This window comes from Phyllobates terribilis, unplaced genomic scaffold (assembly GCF_046119375.1).
Source record: "Phyllobates terribilis strain yellow unplaced genomic scaffold, ASM4611937v1 Scaffold_8__6_contigs__length_399053987, whole genome shotgun sequence".
Classification (NCBI taxonomy): Eukaryota; Metazoa; Chordata; class Amphibia; order Anura; family Dendrobatidae; genus Phyllobates; species Phyllobates terribilis.
This window is the reverse complement of record NW_027362768.1, coordinates 190,035,102-190,056,080: the sequence shown is the minus strand read 5'-3', so window position 1 is coordinate 190,056,080 and position 20,979 is coordinate 190,035,102. Positions and strand designations below refer to the sequence as shown.

The 20,979-nt window shown below is 39.1% G+C and overlaps 1 protein-coding gene across 1 annotated transcript in view; it reads left to right on the top strand.

Annotated features, from left to right (window-relative positions):
• ADGRL4 (adhesion G protein-coupled receptor L4) overlaps nt 1-20,979 on the top strand; it is a 226,920-nt gene that overhangs the window by 149,889 nt on the left and 56,052 nt on the right. The window contains exons 9-11 of the mRNA XM_073643953.1: nt 2,758-2,960; nt 6,112-6,291; nt 13,231-13,434. Of these exons, the coding sequence (XP_073500054.1) occupies nt 2,758-2,960; nt 6,112-6,291; nt 13,231-13,434 (587 nt within the window). The remainder of the gene's footprint in view (nt 1-2,757; nt 2,961-6,111; nt 6,292-13,230; nt 13,435-20,979) is intronic.

The window sequence follows — 20,979 nt, the reverse complement described above, 5'->3', positions numbered from 1 at the left end:
ATCCGGGCTCTGAATACCAATGACAATGGAGGTGAATAACACTGCGAGCTCAGTCCTTAATAGCCAGAGCAAATGACTTTAAAGAACGATTTAATCAAAGAAATGTGCCACAGCTCATTAAAATAGTATTAGCTGAATAAATGAGCACAATGCAATGCGAGACCTGACAGCATTTGTCAAATCGCCCCCTCAAGTATTAATCTAGGTGCAATTAGGCAAACAACCATCTACCGTGTATTTAGGGGGGGGGGGGAATATACATGTATTTACTGTTAGTGTTTGTGGAGGTAGACGGGAAAGCGAAATAAAAGTATGGAGCTAAAGGAGTAATTATTTGGCAGACCCGGGCATTCACAATCACAGCAGGAAAGCGCCGGCTCTGAGGACGACGGACAGGAACAGATTCCTTTATCTGTATTTAAATGATTGCTACATGACAGAATAATGCAATGCTTAAAAAGCCCAATTCAGTGGCCGGGGAGCAGCGACAATGTAACGTCTTGGGAAATGTTCTTGAGGAAACTTTGGGTGTTGGTTTTTCTTGTCATTCAAGGAAAAATTGGGTGGAAAAAGTAGCGAAGACTCTGAACTTTCTGCAACACGGTGTTCTAGAAATCACAGGTCTGCGCCTCCAATTTCATACAGAAGTTTCTTTACAAATAATTTGAAATCTACCAAAAAAATTTTTTTAAAAATTGCTGCACAATCCAGCAAATGCCAATTTATTAAACAGATAGAGGAGAATAACTCTGTGTTATGTCGCCCCACAAAGCACAACACAAGGGGCACGTGGGATGGACGCAAATCGCTTTGTGGATCCCACATATGGCTCTGCGATGTGCATCAAGCCAAAGACTAGAGGTAGCGCCATGAGAACTTATAAAGACTATTCTTTTGCTTCATTTATGTAAAAACATTAGGGAGGTGAGTTATTATCTGTGAGCCAACAAATATAAATGGTTATCTATTTTACTCCACCAGGTGGAGCTGCACATCGCCATCATCATGCTGCTATATCACAATGATCATTGGGCAGCGCCTGCAGCATTAATGGAGCGTTACTACCCCCTAAATGCATGGGACCATTAGATGTAGCAGCATCCAGGCAGTTAGACAGAGGGAGAAAGCTTCCTCTGTCACAGTAAAAGGTATCAAAGGCAAGCACAGGGTGTAGACGGGTTCAATGACTTTATGCCTCTTAGACTGTGCCAAAGGCCAGTGAATATTTAATAGGCAAAAAACAGTGCCAATATTGCTGTATTTTATCCATTGCCCACTCCCCCCTAAAAAAAAAAGATTAATAAAAGTTAAATCAATCAAGTTTAAGTTCTCCAAAATGTCACTAATTAAAATTATAGGTCAAGCTGCAAAAAAAAAAAAAAAAAACAGAAAAAAACAACAAAACAAAACTTCATGTAGTTCAGCCATGCAAAAAAGCAAAAAAAAAAGAGACAAAATAGGCTCAGTAATAAAGGCAGGTAAACTCTCTGGTAATGAAGAGGTAAAAAAAAAAAGTATTAGGGTATTCACACAGTGCACGGCATCCTATACGTGTAGAGTATAAGATACCGGCGGCAGAGCAGCCGCAAACATGTCTGAAATGTGCCAGTGAAGGCCTTTCGGGAGGACGACCGTCAGCGTTTTCCTGAAACGCTTCACATTAAAAATACAAGCGGGTGCAAACATACAAGCGGGTGCAAAAATCACAAGCGGGTGCAAAAATCACAAGCGGGTGCAAAAATGTAAGCAGGTGCAAAAATGCAAGCAGGTGCAAACATACAAGCGGGTGAAAAAATCACAAGTGGGTGCAAACACACAAGCGGGTGAAAAAAACACAAGCGGGTGAAAAAAACACAAGCGGGTGCAAACATACAAGCGGGTGCAAAAAATCACAAGCAGGTGCAAAAATGCAAGCAGGTGCAAACATACAAGCGGGTGAAAAAATCACAAGTGGGTGCAAACATACAAGCGGGTGCAAACATACAAGCGGGTGAAAAAAACACAAGCGGGTGCAAACATGCAAGCAGGTGCAAAAATGCAAGCAGGTGCAAAAATCACAAGCGGGTGCAAACATACAAGCGGGTGAAAAAAACACAAGCGGGTGCAAACATGCAAGCGGGTGCAAACATGCAAGCAGGTGCAAACATACAAGCGGGTGAAAAAATCACAAGTGGGTGCAAACATACAAGCGGGTGAAAAAAACACAAGCGGGTGCAAACATACAAGCGGGTGAAAAAAACACAAGCGGGTGCAAACATACAAGCGGGTGCAAAAATGCAAGCAGGTGCAAAAATCACAAGCGGGTGGAAAAAAAACACAAGCGGGTGCAAACATACAAGCGGGTGCAAACATAAAGCGGGTGAAAAAAATCACAAGTGGGTGCAAAAATGCAAGCAGGTGCAAACATACAAGCGGGTGCAAAAATGCAAGCAGTTGAAAAAAATACAAGCGGGTGCAAACATACAAGCGGGTGCAAACATACAAGCAGGTGAAAAAACACAAGCGGGTGCAAAAACACAATCGAGTGCTCTGCCGCCATCATAGGGGTGCCGTGTACACAAACCCCTATATGGAAGCAGTAGGAAGTTTCTTCTTTTTTGTTTTTGCTCTTGGATACATATATACTATACAATGTTCTGCCTTCTGTGTGTATGTATTGATGACATGTCGACTTTGCACAAAATAACAGGAAACGCTACAAAATGCGCGAGCTTCTGATGTGCAGACTGACATTTCTGTGTTCTCTCCTGACGCCAGGTACGGTAAGTGTCGTGTTCCTTCGATATGACAATATCGGATCTCTCCTTTCATCGTTGGAAGACAATGCAGAAACAGACAATTATAACACTTTAGAGGCAAGTGAGATTGTAAATTCTCCAGTAATTGCAGCAGCGATCAACTCCAATCCTCCGACACTTTACCAACTGGAAAAAATCCTGTTTATTCTGAAGCATTTACAGGTGAGTGCATTTCTGCATCTTCTTAATAAATAAAAGTGATATTTTGTGCTTTGCAGAAAGTCAGACAAGTACCTGTATTATATTCGATTAGACGCGAGGGTTCCTTCATAAACATAAACCCAAAATAATATCTGCATGGAATCATTTGCAGCAGTAGTTTGGTCACCCACAACAGCTACCATGTGAATAGTTCTGTGTCTCGCCCATGAGCGAGGCAGCTCTCTCCCTTCCCCTCCCTCAGCAGGAAGTCTCAGCACTAAGCAGCATCTGAATTACATCCAGCCAGTTATGTGCATAGAGTGCTGCACCGAGACAAGAAATCACAGAGGCATAAACAATATTTAGTGGTTTCTGTCTTGATTGAGGGAAATGAGTTTTCAATTTGCCCAAAAAGATGATATAAAAGATTGGTATTGGCAAAAACTAGGCATAAACAGTAACTATCTTTTTTATTTTGATCAACCCTTACAAAGTTATGACTTTTTGGCATACACTTCATTACCTTATTTTCCATTCTTCTGTCTAACACCATGCTGAGGGTGCTGGTTTATCTGCCTAATTTATACTCTATTACCAGCTGTTTTGAGCACGGCTTTAGCAAGAATCAGCACTCAAACACCATTTGCAGCCATTTTTCCCCCAATTTGAGCTTCTCTGTCCCCCTCCTCCACGCTCAGGCGGTAAGAGTGCTCCTAAATAGATTTTGAGCACAGATTCTTGCAAGAGCAGCAGTGCAAAGCAGCTTATAAAAGAGCATTAACTATGCCATTAAAACAGCACTTTCAGTATGGTTTTAAGAGTGGAGATAGAAAAATAAAGTAATGGTGTGTATTACAAACATTCAAAACTTTGCAAAGAATAATCAATAATCAAATTTAAAAAATAGAGATATTCTCTCGGGAAGTAAATGGCATAAAATAACTAACCATGAGTTTATCTGATGAATCTCCCAGCTGGTGTCTGTTTACCTCTGTGCAGCAATCCCTGCCGTAGACTCACGTGACTGCTGCAGCTAATCACTGTCCTTAGAGGTGGTGTATAATATGGGACTGCTGAAACCAGTGATTGACTGCAACAAACATGTGGGTAAACTGCATGTGAACATCGAAGCCGCACTGGAACCACAGGGGGATTTATAAGGTAAATGATAGTTATTTTATGCCATTTTCTACTTTTGGTCTAATATTTTCTGATCCCAGAAAACTCCCTTTAATAACTTAAATATAGCGAGACTTGTGATAATATATTTTCAGGCCTGTGAAAATTTGCAAAATATTATGCAAATACAGCATTATTAATAAAACCTCCCACAATGTGCTAATGCTTAGGAGACTTTGCAGAGAGGAACTTTCAACTGTCCTGACAATTCTACTTCAGTAAATAGTTACATTTCTAGATAAACAATGGAACCTTCTTTCTTTGTGCCGCTCTGTTTCTCCTCCTGGAAAGTGATGATTTACTGGACAGTTAGTTACATTACAAAGTCAGAATATGTTAAGGTGCATCGCGTTAACAAGGGGCATTGTAAGACCCTTTTTGTTATTCATTCATATATTTCCAGGAGGAATAGAAGAGGAATGGCACAAGAAAGGATTTTTTTGGAATTGTTATTTCTAGTGCAATAAAAATATACAGTAACATAGACACGTCAGTATGATGATGGATCGTCTAGAACTACTTTTCCCAGAGTTGTAGCGAGACTTTCCATCAATTGGAGTGAAGCCCCCAGCCTTGTTTCTAAATAATTTAACCCTTCCTAGTCCTTGGCCAGCCCCCTCCAAGCCGCTCCTGTCAATATTCGCTGCCATTACTTTAGTCTCTTATTATGGCTGGTAGGTGGTGATGGAATAATAGGTTATAGGATCTGTCAGTGTCCCCGTATCTGCTCCATGGTGAGAATAAAAGACGAAATTAGTAAATTTAGATATATCCCATAGAAAGACTAGAGAGAACATCAGATAGTCCTATCTCCAGATAGGTAAATCAGCCTTATTGAATTACTACTGGAAGAACGTACAGTGTTCATAATTACAGGCTTTCCGCACAATCCGATAATAATATCAGCCGAGCGGACGATTATAGAGCGGCGTACAGTACGGGGGCTCTAAATCAGGAAGACGACGACGCAACCGAATTAGAATTGTCTTTAATGCTCAGTAAAATGAAAAGGAGCCTGTTGTGTGGATGCGGTCGCAATCGGCTGCGAGAGATAAGCGAGTATTAATTCCAGGACTAGGAAGGCGCAGAGCGAGATGCATAGCCGGCGTCTCCCCGTTATACCGCTATACCGCGCGTCTTCTGCTGCATCTCCGTAATTCCCATCGCAGCAAACATGATTCTAGTTATCGTTGTAATTGATACATCTTATCTCGCATTGGACAGTTTCTATGGCAACTTGATTGAAGAAGTTACAATTCTGGAAGTTTGAAAGTGATATGTGTTGCCGCAGTAACCCTATAAATAAATATGGTGCGGTGCAGGACTAGGGGGCGCTTGTCGCTCCCGTACCACCATACAGCAATCGCTGGTCACAGTGTAACAATGTCACAATGTAACAAAGTAACAGTGGGTCGGGTTTGCCTTTCAAGGGATCTGGGAAAGCTTGTGACAACTATTGGATGTCCGTGATAAACTAATATGTCCCTTATAACAATATCCACAGTGGCCGTCATCCAGCTTTCCCAGACTGCTGAATGGCTTCTAATCTGTATATTACTATTGTAGCGGGGTGTACTGTAGCTCCATGTTATAGAGCTGAAGGAGCTGAACAGGTTAATGTATAATGTTATAGGAAAACGATTCAGTATAAGTTGTCTTATTCTGCACTTTCTCCGCTTAGGAGTCCAGTGGGCGGTCCTACTAGTAAAGGTTATTGTGAAGCAGAACCGCCCTCTGGACTCCTAAGCAGGGATTTTAATGAAAAAATAGAAGTTTTATTTAATCATTTTACAAAAAAACAATAAATCCTTCTGCTCGGCTCCTCTGGTCTATATCATCGTCCGCCGATCGGACACCGAGCTTAACGTTGGGAAACATCTCAGACATTTCGGACCCGGCTGTACAGAGCCGCAGTACGACACTTTATGCTATATTTTTTTTAATTTATTTATCAACATATAAAACCTTTTTCCACTTTATCGATTGTTTTCAGCCGTCAATGGACACAGAAGCAACAAAATGTGCATTTTGGAAATACGCGCCAGAGACATTGCGGGGAGAGTGGTCTACGGAAGGGTGCGAGGTGGAATATTCCAATATTTCCCACACGGCCTGCAAATGTGATCACCTGACTCATTTCGCTATTCTGATGTCATCCCCTAATTATAACCAGGTGAGGATCTGTCAAATTGTTTATTGTGTACGTTGTGTCTTAAAGAGACAGTACCAAAAATATAAAGTATGCAATAAATATGGGGCGCAATAGCACTGAAATCCGATGATCACTCGTGATAATGATAATAAAAATCACTCACCTTATGGAGTTGTGAAATGCACAAATTATATGGAAAATATAGCATGTGCTGATATGTGTGGGTATCTACGTACCTGATGAAGAGGACGGGACATCCGAGAAATGCGAAGTAATATAGCCTTTTAATAAAGTTATTTGCACCCATCTTCATTTACTTATTCTGGAGGAAGGGCATCATCTTATCCATTTACTTATTTATTGCTCAACAATATAAAGTATGGTAAGTGAGAAGGGTTTCATGTGACTGGAATAAAGGGTCCCGATGTATGTGAAAGGAAAGTTATCATCAAGAAACGACCTATTGCTTCAGCCAGGTGATCTTGCCATTTTAACACTGGGGCTATTGTACAATTAAACTTCCTGTTTTATCAGGAAACCTTTTCAGGAGACTCATTATATTATCAAAGGTAGTATTACAATGTCTGATAATACCTCTATATACCGTAGATAACACAGGATCTACCATCCACAATAGGTGATGTCACAGCTCACCTCCTCCTCCTCCTCCTGTACAATGACTGATAACACCTCTATATACAGCAGATAACACAGGATCCACCATTCACAATAGCTGAAGTCACAGCTCTCCTCCTCCCTCCTGTACAATGACTGATAACACCTCTATATACAGTAGATAACACAGGATCCACCACTCACAATAGATGATATCACAGCTCACCTCATCCTCCTGTACAATGACTGATAATACCTTTATATACAGCTGATAATACAGGATCCATCAATCACAATAGACGTCACAGCTCACCTCCTCCTCCTGTACAATGACTGATAACACCTCTATATACAGTAGATTACACAGCATCCACCATTCACAATAGGTGATGTCACAGCTCACCTCCTCCTCCTGTACAATGACTGAAAACATCTCTATATACAGTAGATAACACTGGATCCACCATTCACAATAGGTGATGTCACAGCTTACCTCCTCCTCCTCCTGTACAATGACTGATAACACCTCTACATACAGTAGATAACACAGGATCCACCATTCACAATAGGTGATGTCACAGCTCACCTCCTCCTCCCTCCTGTACAATGACTGATAACACCTCTATATACAGTAGATAACACAGGATCCACCATTCACAATAGGTGATGTCACAGGTCACCTCCTCCCCCTCCTGTACAATGACTGATAACACCTCTATATACAGTAGATAACACAGATCCACCATTTACAATAGGTGATGTCACAGCTCACCTCCTCCTCTTCCTGTACAATGATTTATAATAACCCTATATACAGCTGATAACACAGGATCCACCATTTACAATAGGTGATGTCACAGCTCACCTCCTCCTCCTCCTGTGCAATGACTGATAACACCTCTATATACAGTAGATAACACAGGATCCACCATTCACAATAGGTGATATCACAGCTCACCTCCTCCTCCTCCTGTACAATGACTGATAACACCTCTATATACAGGAGATAACACAGGAGCCACCATTCACAATAGGCGATGTCACAGCTCACCTCCTCCTCCTGTACAATGACTGATAACACCTCTATGTACAGGAGATGACACAGGATCCACCATTCACAATAAATGTCACAGATCACCTCCTCCCCCTCCTGATCTTTGCACACGCTCATTAGATGCTTCAGTACAATAGATTTGGTCATTGCAGCTAATGTTCTAGTGGATTTCTAGAAACAGCGGGAAGTTAAAGGGGTTTCTCCAAAACCAAAGTTGAATTTAATCCTAAGTGTCTACTTAATCTATTCACTTTTCTAATATAATTTAATTTTTTTTTCCTTCCGTTCCGATGACCTTTCCCTTGAGAATCCCCATTGCCTGCTGGGTTACTCAAATGGGATGTCAACCGGGGGTCCGGTGATTCTTTCCTCACCCTGAAGCTAAAAGCATCATCAGTGACGTCCATGTTGAGGGCAGGTCACTGTGAGCAGCGAGCGCACACTGAGCATGTGTCACATCTGATAACCAGCACATGCTCAGTAGAGCAGGGAGTAGCCCCGCCCCTGAAATAGACATCACTGATGACGCTGCGCTGCAGGGTGGGGAGAGCAGCTGCGCCAGTGACTGCAGCCCCGGTCCCCTGATGACGTCCCTTTTTAATTATCCCACCATGCACTGCGGATTCTCAAACAAAACATCATCAGAACAGAAGCTAAAGTAGAGAGGGAACGGTGGGGAATTTTTAATTAAAGTGTAAGTAAGTGATTCGATTATTTTATTAAATAGATACTTAGGATTCATTTCCATTTTGGTTTTGACCCTCTCCTTTACTATGTGTAAGAAACCCCCAGTGGCTGGCGTGAGAATTGCAATATTTAAATTTTTATTCTTAGTACAAATTGTAATATGAAAAAAAAAAAAAAAAACATATTATCAAAAATTAAAGAAAATATATATATATACATTACACACACAAAAAAACAACAAAATAACAATTTAACCAATGGGTCGTCTTCTAATGATAACTTCCCTTTAAGAAACCGCACCACCAACTCTCACAGTGAGGGATCCCATCAAACAGCTCCACATATCTCAGCTTCCTTTACTCCTGTGAATATCACCAGAGAGGTGGAAATCCTCCCAGTAAGATCAAAGGGACGACTAACAGTAATTCCAGGAAAATCTATGGCCCCATTAACCCCCTAATGCCCAGCCTATTGTTTTTTCATCTCTGCTTTTCAAGAAACATTCCTTTTTTATTGTTTTGTTGATACAGCTGCACCAAGAATGGTATTTTAAGCCTTTAGCCTCAGTTTATTTTGGGTCAATGCAACTTGTCAATCACTTTTCATTACATTTTTTGGAATCTGAGATGAACAAAAAAAATGCAAGTCTGGGATCTTTTTGAATTCACTGTGCGAGATCTAGGAAATAATCGAGTTGTTGTTGATGCAGAGATACCTGCTGGAGATCGTGTTTTCTGCAACATGTTTTTCTGAATTTTTTTAAGATTTAATGCTTCCTTCTGGCTTGGATGGATCGTGACCACTGCAGACAATCAGTGGACGGGGGGGCGTACTCTAGCCGCATTACTGAGAAGTAGCCGGGATCCGGGCAGTGTGTGTGTTTTTTTTCATGTTAGCGCCATCATGAACCCGTTATTAAACTAAGTATAAGTAGTGGCCGATCACATTAAACGAACAAGATCGGAGGTTCCTCTGATCCCAATCATTAAAGCAAAAGCTCATCTGTCATTTCACAGCTAAACACCCGGGAGATGGTTGTCATAAAAAGGCAAAGCTCTAGTGTAAGGCCCCGAGTGACTTCTGAAAAATAGCATCTAGATAGTCACTTAGGGGTTAACTCCTGCCTCTCCTGACTAATATTTGATTTTTATAAGGCTAATAGAAGGTAGAATCATGATGAGGAATGGATTTAACTATTTGCTAAGCTTCGTACTAAAGCGCTGACATCCGCTCCTTCTCTAATTCTATATAGCAAGCTTTAAATAAATAATGATTCTCAGCGTTCTCTAATTATTGATCAGGTAAAACCCAATCACAGACTTCATATTATTTTCTCATTGGTGTCTGCAGAGATTACTTTATGCTTAATAGAAATGGATTTGAGGAGACTCGCCGAAGTCAATGAGTTTTAATCCATCTCGGCTTTTGCTTACGGCTTTTTTTTATTTTGCATTTTGCTAATTTTTATAATTTGTAAGTGCTTATCCAGCGTAAAATCTGCAAAGAATTCATCTTCTGAGTGCCAAACAAACGTTACGTGGCCTGGGAGCTAAAGAGTCATTGACTATTGTTTACTACAGCAAATGCCCCAAATATATCGATAGGGTACCATAGACCCAGCATACTCGTAAAGCGCGTCTGCTGGGCGTATGCAGTGCTGGCATATGGCGGCATACCTTATAATTCACTGTATGTGCTTCCATGCATGTAGAGTGGTGCCAGGGGGAAAAGTCATTTAAATGGGCACTTTGTAGCCAAATACTTATCAACCAAATAAGAGCGATCACTGCCGGAGATGGTCATTTATGTGGTGTGCACCATTATCGTGCTGCCAGCCGTGACTCTGACAAGTGCAGTACGGTTTCCCGTATTTGCCATTAAGGCTCTGATCATCATTTTAATCTTTTAAGTGACTTTTCTTTTTATGTCTTGTGGAAATTCATTAGTTTTATCTTGCTCCAAATTCTTCAAAACGTTGCGTGCAGCTGATGAATTTTGCGCAAAATCAAAAAAGTTATTTTTTCTTTGCGTCTTATGCTTTTTTTTTTGCACATTTTTAGTGCAAAAAGTTGCATTATCTTTAAAATGTTGCAAGTAGGACCCAAACTGCTCAAAAGTAAAATTATACAGATTTAAAGGACGTCTGTCAGCTTAAGTTTACAATTTTTGAGCATTGCATTTCCACCCGTTTTTTGGAGTGATTACCTCTCAATTAGTGACTTTGCAACAAATGTATTAAACGATTTGCGTCTTTTTTCAAGTTGTTTTTTTTTCTGGTTTCGTTTTCTGAATTTTATATCCACGTGGCTGTTCCAAATGATTTTAAACAGATTTCCGAAATACTACTTTTTTAAAAAGTCATGAAATTTTATGGATGCCAGTTATTTTGGCACATTTTTTTTGTAACATTTTGAGAAACATTTGACTTTTCACACTAACAAGTTGCAAATCCAGTTGAAGATATAAAAAAAAAGACAATTTGGGGCTTTGCGTAAAATTTATGAATGTCATGCACCATTTTGATTAATTTGGTGCAAAAAAGAAGTCAGCAAAAGCCACAAGTCAAGAAGCAAAAGTGCCTTAAAAAAACACAAACGATTATCGGCTCCATAATCTTGTAGGTAAAAGCGCAACAATAAAAAATAGTTCTTCAGTTTTCAAATTTGTTCATCCGTTGCCCCCTTAAAAATCTTTTGGTAATATGCAAATGAGGGTGCTCAGTCTAAACCAGGTGTAGCTAAACAGTGTACCATTACACCCACAGATTTAGCATGCCGGTGTCTCCTTCAGTGATGATTAACAGAGTCGATTTGCCCAGAGCCAGCAATGTCAGAAGATAAACCTCCATTGTGTATGTCCTGTCCCTGCAGTTCAGGAGCAAATGCAAATATCGCTCTCTCCTCTCTGCTGATGTCACTGCAGTGCAGGAACCAGCACAGACATCACTCTCTCCTCTCTGCTGATGTCACTGCAGTGCAGTAGCGAGCACAGACATCACTCTCTCCTCTCTGCTGATGTCACTGCAGTGCAGGAACCAGCACAGACATCACTCTCTCCTCTCTGCTGATGTCACTGCAGTGCAGGAACCTGCACAGACATCACTCTCTCCTCTCTGCTGATGTCACTTAAGTGCAAGAGCAAGTACATACATCACTGTCTCCTCTCTGTTGATGTCACTGCAGTGCAGGAGCGAGTACAGACATCACTCTCTCCTGCAAATTGAAAAGAGTAGATTTTCCAGTTCCAGATAAAAAGTTTTTATCTGGAGCAGGAAAATTTACTCTTTTCAATTTGTAAGTTCACGTCTCGGTTGTGACGGCTTCCGTGCTCCAATACTGCGATGCGCTGCAAGTACAGATGAGCTGGTGTCTCAACTCCAAGTTTGATCACTTTCTCCTCTCTGCTGATGTCACTGAAGTGCAGGAGCAAGTACAGATATCACTCTCTCCTCTCTGCTGATGTCACTGAAGTGCAGGAGTGAGTACAGATATCGCTCTCTCCTCTCTGCTGATGTCACTGCAGTGCAGTAGCGAGCACAGACATCACTCTCTCCTCTCTGCTGATGTCACTGCAGTGCAGGAACCTGCACAGACATCACTCTCTCCTCTCTGCTGATGTCACTGAAGTTCAGGAGTGAGTACAGATATGGCTCTCTCCTCTCTGCTGATGTCACTGAAGTGCAGGAGCAAGCACAGACATCACTCTCTCCTCTCTGATGGTAACACTATAGTGCAGGAATGAGCACAGACATCACTCTCTTTGCAATGCTAAGTATGCGAACATGACATTTTTGAACTTTGAATAGCATTACTGCTCTAGAAAATAGAAATAGCTGAGAAATCTTAGCACATAAATTGGCCAACTCATGTGTACCTGGTAGCCACGATAAGGTATTTCTCGATACCAGGATCCTGCCAATGTGAACTCTTCTCTAAGAGACCAAAGTCTGCAAAGCCTTATCGTAGCTACCAGCTACACATGCAGAATTTGGTCTCTTAGAGATCACTCTCTTTGCTTCTGACATCATCAGGTGCAGCTAATTATTGAGTGATGTCAGCAGAGAGGAGAGAGTGATGTTTTCACTTGCTCCTGCAGGGTAGGGCACTCAAGCTGAAGGTTTGTCTCCAGACATTACTGCCTCTAGGCAAGCCAGTTTTTTTCAATCAACTTAGAAGGAGGCAGCAGGATGCTAAATAAGTGGGATGAAGGGTGCCCTGTTTTAGCCACGTCAAGAGCGCATTGAGCACCATTGCTAGCAGTTTGCAATAATGTTCTTTTTTGCACAATGAAGGAACAGATTTGAAAAGATAAAAGCTATTTTTATTGTTGCTCTTCCTATGTGGTTAGTTTAAAATGTTAATTTTGACTGATTTACTTCCTCTAACGTTGGGAGTTGTAGTTTCGCAAATGCTGGAGAGCGGCTGGTAGAAGACGAGAGCGCGGTATCATAGCCCATGAAACGGCGCAGCCTAATGTGTATCAGCAGCCCGTGATGTGCGGAACGCCGCTGCTAATTACATATTGCTGTCAATCGTTAAATCCGGGTCAAGTCCCCGGCGCGGCTCGTCCTCATCCTGTTTATTCCGTGTGTTTGTCTCCTCTAGGTGGCCACTCAGCACAGCGTCCTCACACGGATCACCCAGCTTGGGATAATCATCTCCCTGATTTGTCTCTCCCTCTGCATCTTCACCTTCTTCTTCTTCAGTGAAATCCAGAGCACCAGGACGACGATTCACAAGAATCTCTGCTGCGCGCTCTTCCTCGCCGAGCTGCTGTTCATCATTGGGATAAACATGACCAAAAACAAGGTAAAAGTGCAGGATATACAGTGTATACAAGCAGTATACCGTATATAGGATATAGCGAGCAGTATACAGTATATAGGATATAGCGAGCAGTATACAGTATATAGGATATATCGAGCAGTATGCAGTATATAGGATATAGCGAGCAGTATACAGTATATAGGATATATCGAGCAGAATACAGTATATAGGATATAGTGATCAGTATACAGTATATAGGATATAGTGATCAGTATACAGTATATAGGATATATCGAGCAGTATGCAGTATATAGGATATAGCGAGCAGTATATAGTATATAGTGATCAGTATACAGTATATAGGATATAGCGAGCAGTATGCAGTATATAGGATATATCGAGCAGTATATAGGATATAGCGAGCAGTATACAGTATATAGGATATAGCGAGCAGTATATACTATATAGTGATCAGTATACAGTATATAGGATATAGTGAGCAGTATACGGTATATAGGATATAGCGAGCAGTATACAGTATATAGGATATAGTGAGCAGTATACAGTATATAGGATATAGCGAGCAGTATATAGGATATAGTGAGCAGTATACAGTATATAGGATATAGCGAGCAGTATACTGTATATAGGATATAGTGATCAGTATACAGTCTATAGGATATAGCGAGCAGTATACAGTATATAGGATATAGAGAGCAGTATACAGTATATAGGATATAGCGAGCAGAATACAGTATATAGGATATAGTGAGCAGTATACAGTATATAGGATATAGCGAGCAGTATACAGTATATAGGATATAGCGAGCAGAATACAGTATATAGGATATAGCGAGCAGTATATAGTATATAGTGATCAGTATACAGTATATAGGATATAGTGAGCAGTATACGGTATATAGGATATAGCGAGCAGTATACAGTATATAGGATATAGTGAGCAGTATACAGTATATAGGATATAGCGAGCAGTATATAGGATATAGTGAGCAGTATACAGTATATAGGATATAGCGAGCAGTATACTGTATATAGGATATAGTGATCAGTATACAGTATATAGGATATAGCGAGCAGTATACAGTATATAGGATATAGAGAGCAGTATACAGTATATAGGATATAGCGAGCAGAATACAGTATATAGGATATAGTGAGCAGTATACAGTATATAGGATATAGCGAGCAGTATACAGTATATAGGATATAGCGAGCAGTATACAGTATATAGGATATAGCGAGCAGAATACAGTATATAGGATATAGCGAGCAGTATATAGTATATAGTGATCAGTGTACAGTATATAGGATATAGCGAGCAGTGTATAGTATATAGGATATAGCGAGCAGTATACAGTATATAGGATATAGCGAGCAGAATACAGTATATAGGATATAGCGAGCAGAATACAGTATATAGGATATAGCGAGCAATATACAGTATATAGGATATAGCGAGCAGTATATAGGATATAGCGAGCAGTATACAGTATATAGGATATAGCGAGCAGAATACAGTATATACGATATATCGAGCAGTATACAGTATATAGGATATAGCGAGCAGAATACAGTATATAGGATATAGCGAGCAGTATACAGTATATAGGATTTAGCGAGCAATATACAGTATATAGGATATAGCGAGCAGTATATAGGATATAGCGAGCAGTATACAGTATATAGGATATAGCGAGCAGTATATAGGATATAGCGAGCAGTATACAGTATATAGGATATAGTGATCAGTATACAGTATATAGGATATAGTGAGCAGTATATAGGATATAGCGAGCAGTATACAGTATATAGGATATAGTGATCAGTATACAGTATATAGGATATAGAGAGCAGTATACAGTATATAGTGATCAGTGTACAGTATATAGGATATAGTGATCAGTATACAGTATATAGGATATAGTGATCAGTATACAGTATATAGGATATAGAGAGCAGTATACAGTATATAGGATATAGCGAGCAGTATATAGTGATCAGTATACAGTATATAGGATATAGCGAGCAGTATACAGTATATAGGATATATCGAGCAGTATGCAGTATATAGGATATAGTGATCAGTATACAGTATATAGGATATAGTGATCAGTATACAGTATATAGGATATATCGAGCAGTATGCAGTATATAGGATATAGCGAGCAGTATATAGTATATAGTGATCAGTATACAGTATATAGGATATAGCGAGCAGTATGCAGTATATAGGATATATCGAGCAGTATATAGGATATAGCGAGCAGTATACAGTATATAGGATATAGCGAGCAGTATATACTATATAGTGATCAGTATACAGTATATAGGATATAGTGAGCAGTATACGGTATATAGGATATAGCGAGCAGTATACAGTATATAGGATATAGTGAGCAGTATACAGTATATAGGATATAGCGAGCAGTATACTGTATATAGGATATAGTGATCAGTATACAGTCTATAGGATATAGCGAGCAGTATACAGTATATAGGATATAGAGAGCAGTATACAGTATATAGGATATAGCGAGCAGAATACAGTATATAGGATATAGTGAGCAGTATAAAGTATATAGGATATAGCGAGCAGTATACAGTATATAGGATATAGCGAGCAGTATACAGTATATAGGATATAGCGAGCAGAATACAGTATATAGGATATAGCGAGCAGTATATAGTATATAGTGATCAGTATACAGTATATAGGATATAGTGAGCAGTATACGGTATATAGGATATAGCGAGCAGTATACAGTATATAGGATATAGTGAGCAGTATACAGTATATAGGATATAGCGAGCAGTATATAGGATATAGTGAGCAGTATACAGTATATAGGATATAGCGAGCAGTATACTGTATATAGGATATAGTGATCAGTATACAGTATATAGGATATAGCGAGCAGTATACAGTATATAGGATATAGAGAGCAGTATACAGTATATAGGATATAGCGAGCAGTATACAGTATATAGGATATAGCGAGCAGTATACAGTATATAGGATATAGCGAGCAGAATACAGTATATAGGATATAGCGAGCAGTATATAGTGATCAGTGTACAGTATATAGGATATAGCGAGCAGTGTATAGTATATAGGATATAGCGAGCAGTATACAGTATATAGGATATAGCGAGCAGAATACAGTATATAGGATATAGCGAGCAGAATACAGTATATAGGATATAGCGAGCAATATACAGTATATAGGATATAGCGAGCAGTATATAGGATATAGCGAGCAGTATACAGTATATAGGATATAGCGAGCAGAATACAGTATATACGATATATCGAGCAGTATACAGTATATAGGATATAGCGAGCAGAATACAGTATATAGGATATAGCGAGCAGTATACAGTATATAGGATTTAGCGAGCAATATACAGTATATAGGATATAGCGAGCGGTATATAGGATATAGCGAGCAGTATACAGTATATAGGATATAGCGAGCAGTATATAGGATATAGCGAGCAGTATACAGTATATAGGATATAGTGATCAGTATACAGTATATAGGATATAGTGAGCAGTATATAGGATATAGCGAGCAGTATACAGTATATAGGATATAGTGATCAGTATACAGTATATAGGATATAGAGAGCAGTATACAGTATATAGTGATCAGTGTACAGTATATAGGATACAGCGAGCACAATACAGTATATAGGATATAGTGATCAGTATACAGTATATAGGATATAGTGATCAGTATACAGTATATAGGATATAGAGAGCAGTATACAGTATATAGGATATAGCGAGCAGTATATAGTGATCAGTATACAGTATATAGGATATAGCGAGCAGTATACAGTATACAGGATATAGCGAGCAGTATACAGTATATAGGATATATCGAGCAGTATACAGTATATAGGATATAGCGAGCAGTATATAGGATATAGCGAGCAGAATACAGTATATAGGATATAGCGAGCAGAATACAGTATATAGGATATAGCGAGCAGTATACAGTATATAGGATATAGCGAGCAGTATACAGTATATAGGATACAGCAAGCAGTATATGGTGAGCACAATACAGTATATAGGATACAGCGAGCAGAATACAGTATATAGGATACAGCGAGCAGAATACAGTATATAGTATATAGTGATCAGTATACAGTATATAAGATACACCAAGCAGTATATAGTGAGCAGTATACAGCGAGCACAATACAGTATATAGGATATAGAGAGCAGTACACAGTATATAAGATACACCAAGCAGTATATAGTGAGCAGTATACAGCGAGCACAGTACATTATATAGGATATAGAAAGCAGAATACAGTATATAGGATATAGCGAGCAGTATACAGTATATAGGATACAGCGAGCAGAATACAGTATATAGGATACAGCAAGCAGTATATAGTGAGCAGTATACAGTGAGCACAATACAGTATATAGGATATAGCGAGCACAAAACAGTATATAGGATATAGCGAGCAGTATATAGGATACAGCGAGCAGAATACAGTATATAGGATATAGCGAGCAGAATACAGTATATAGGATATAGCGAGCAGTATACAGTATATAAGATACAGCAAGCAGTATATAGTGAGCAGTATACAGTGAGCACAATACAGTATATAGGATACAGCGAGCAGAATACAGTATATAGGATACAGTGAGCAGAATACAGCATATAGTATATAGTGATCAGTATACAGGATACAGCAAGCAGTAAATAGTGAGCACTATACAGCGAGCACAATACAGTATATAGGATATAGCGAGCACAAAACAGTATATAGGATATAGCGAGCAGTATATAGTATATAGTGATCAGTATACAGTATATAGGATATAGCGAGCAGTATATAGTATATAGGATACAGCAAGCAGTATATAGTGAGCAGTATACAGTGAGCACAATACAGTATATAGGATATAGCGAGCACAAAACAGTATATAGGATACAGCGAGCAGAATACAGTATATAGGATACAGCGAGCAGAATACAGTATATAGGATATAGCGAGCAGTATACAGTATATAAGATACAGCAAGCAGTATATAGTGAGCAGTATACAGTGAGCACAATACAGTATATAGGATATAGCGAGCACAAAACAGTATATAGGATATAGCGAGCAGAATACAGTATATAAGATACAGCAAGCAGTATATAGTGAGCAGTATACAGTGAGCACAATACAGTATATAGGATACAGCGAGCAGAATACAGTATATAGGATACAGTGATCTGTATATAGGATACAGTGAGCAGAATACAGCATATAGTATATAGTGATCAGTATACAGGATACAGCAAGCAGTAAATAGTGAGCAGTATACAGCTAGCACAATACAGTATATAGGATATAGCGAGCAGTATATAGTGAGCAGTATATAGGATACAGCGAGCACAATACAGTATAAAGGATATAGCGAGCACAAAACAGTATATAGGATATAGCGAGCAGTATATAGTATATAGTGATCAGTATACAGTATATAGGATATAGCGAGCAGTATATAGTATATAGTGATCAGTATACAGTATATAGGATACAGCGAGCAGTATAAAGTATATAGGATATAGCGAGCTCAATACAGTATATAGGATATATCGAGCAGTATGCAGTATATAGGATATAGCGAGCAGTATACAGTATATAGGATATTGCGAGCAGTATACAGTATATAGTGAGCAGTATACAGGATATAGCGAGCAGTATACAGTATATAGGATATAGTGATCAGTATACAGTATATAGGATATAGAGAGCAGTATACCGTATATAGGATATAGCGAGCAGTATACCGTATATAAGATATAGCGAGCAGTATACCGTATATAGGATATAGCGAGCAGAATACAGTATATAGGATATAGCGAGCAGAATACAGTATATAGGATATAGCGAGCAGTATACAGTATATAGGATATAGCGAGCAGTATACAGTATATAGGATATAGTGATCAGTGTACAGTATATAGGATATAGCGAGCAGAATGCAGTATATAGGATATAGCGAGCAGTATATAGTATATAGTGATCAGTGTACAGTATATAGCATACAGCGAGCACAATACAGTATATAGGATATAGCGAGCAGTGTATAGTATATAGGATATAGAGAGCAGTATACAGTATATAGGATATAGCGAGCAGTATATAGTGATCAGTATACAGTATATAGGATATAGCGAGCAGTATACAGTATACAGGATATAGCGAGCAGTATACAGTATATAGGATATAGCGAGCAGTATACAGTATATAGGATATAGCAAGCAGTATACAGTATACAGGATATAGCGAGCAGTATACAGTATATAGGATATAGCGAGCAGAATACAGTATATAGGATATAGCGAGCAGAATACAGTATATAGGATATAGCGAGCAGAATACAGTATATAGGATATAGCGAGCAGTATATAGTATATAGGATACAGCAAGCAGTATATGGTGAGCAGTATACAGTGAGCACAATACAGTATATAGGATACAGCGAGCAGAATACAGTATATAGGATACAGCGAGCAGAATACAGTATATAGTATATAGTGATCAGTATACAGGATACAGCAAGCAGTAAATAGTGAGCAGTATACAGCGAGCACAATACAGTATATAGGATATAGAGAGCAGTATACAGTATATAAGATACACCAAGCAGTATATAGTGAGCAGTATACAGCGAGCACAGTACATTATATAGGATATAGCGAGCAGAATACAGTATATAGGATATAGCGAGCAGTATACAGTATATAGGATACAGCGAGCAGAATACAGTATATAGGATACAGCAAGCAGTATATAGTGAGCAGTATACAGTGAGCACAATACAGTATATAGGATATAGCGAGCACAAAACAGTATATAGGATATAGCGAGCAGTATATAGGATACAGCGAGCAGAATACAGTATATAGGATATAGCGAGCAGAATACAGTATATAGGATATAGCGAGCAGAATACAGTATATAGGATATAGCGAGCAGTATACAGTATATAAGATACAGCGAGCAGTATATAGTGAGCAGTATACAGTGAGCACAATACAGTATATAGGATATAGCGAGCACAAAACAGTATATAGGATATAGCGAGCAGTATATAGTGAGCAGTATACAGTGAGCACAATACAGTATATAGGATATAGCGAGCACAAAACAGTATATAGGATATAGCGAGCAGTATATAGTGATCAGTATATATGATATAGCGAGCACAATACAGTATATAGGATATAGCGAGCAGTATACAGTATATAAGATACAGCAAGCAGTATATAGTGAGCAGTATACAGTGAGCACAATACAGTATATAGGATACAGCGAGCAGAATACAGTATATAGGATACAGTGATCTGTATATAGGATACAGTGAGCAGAATACAGCATATAGTATATAGTGATCAGTATATAGGATACAGCAAGCAGTAAATAGTGAGCACTATACAGCGAGCACAATACAGTATATAGGATATAGCGAGCAGTATATAGTGAGCAGTATATAGGATACAGCAAGCAAAATACAGTATAAAGGATATAGCGAGCACAAAACAG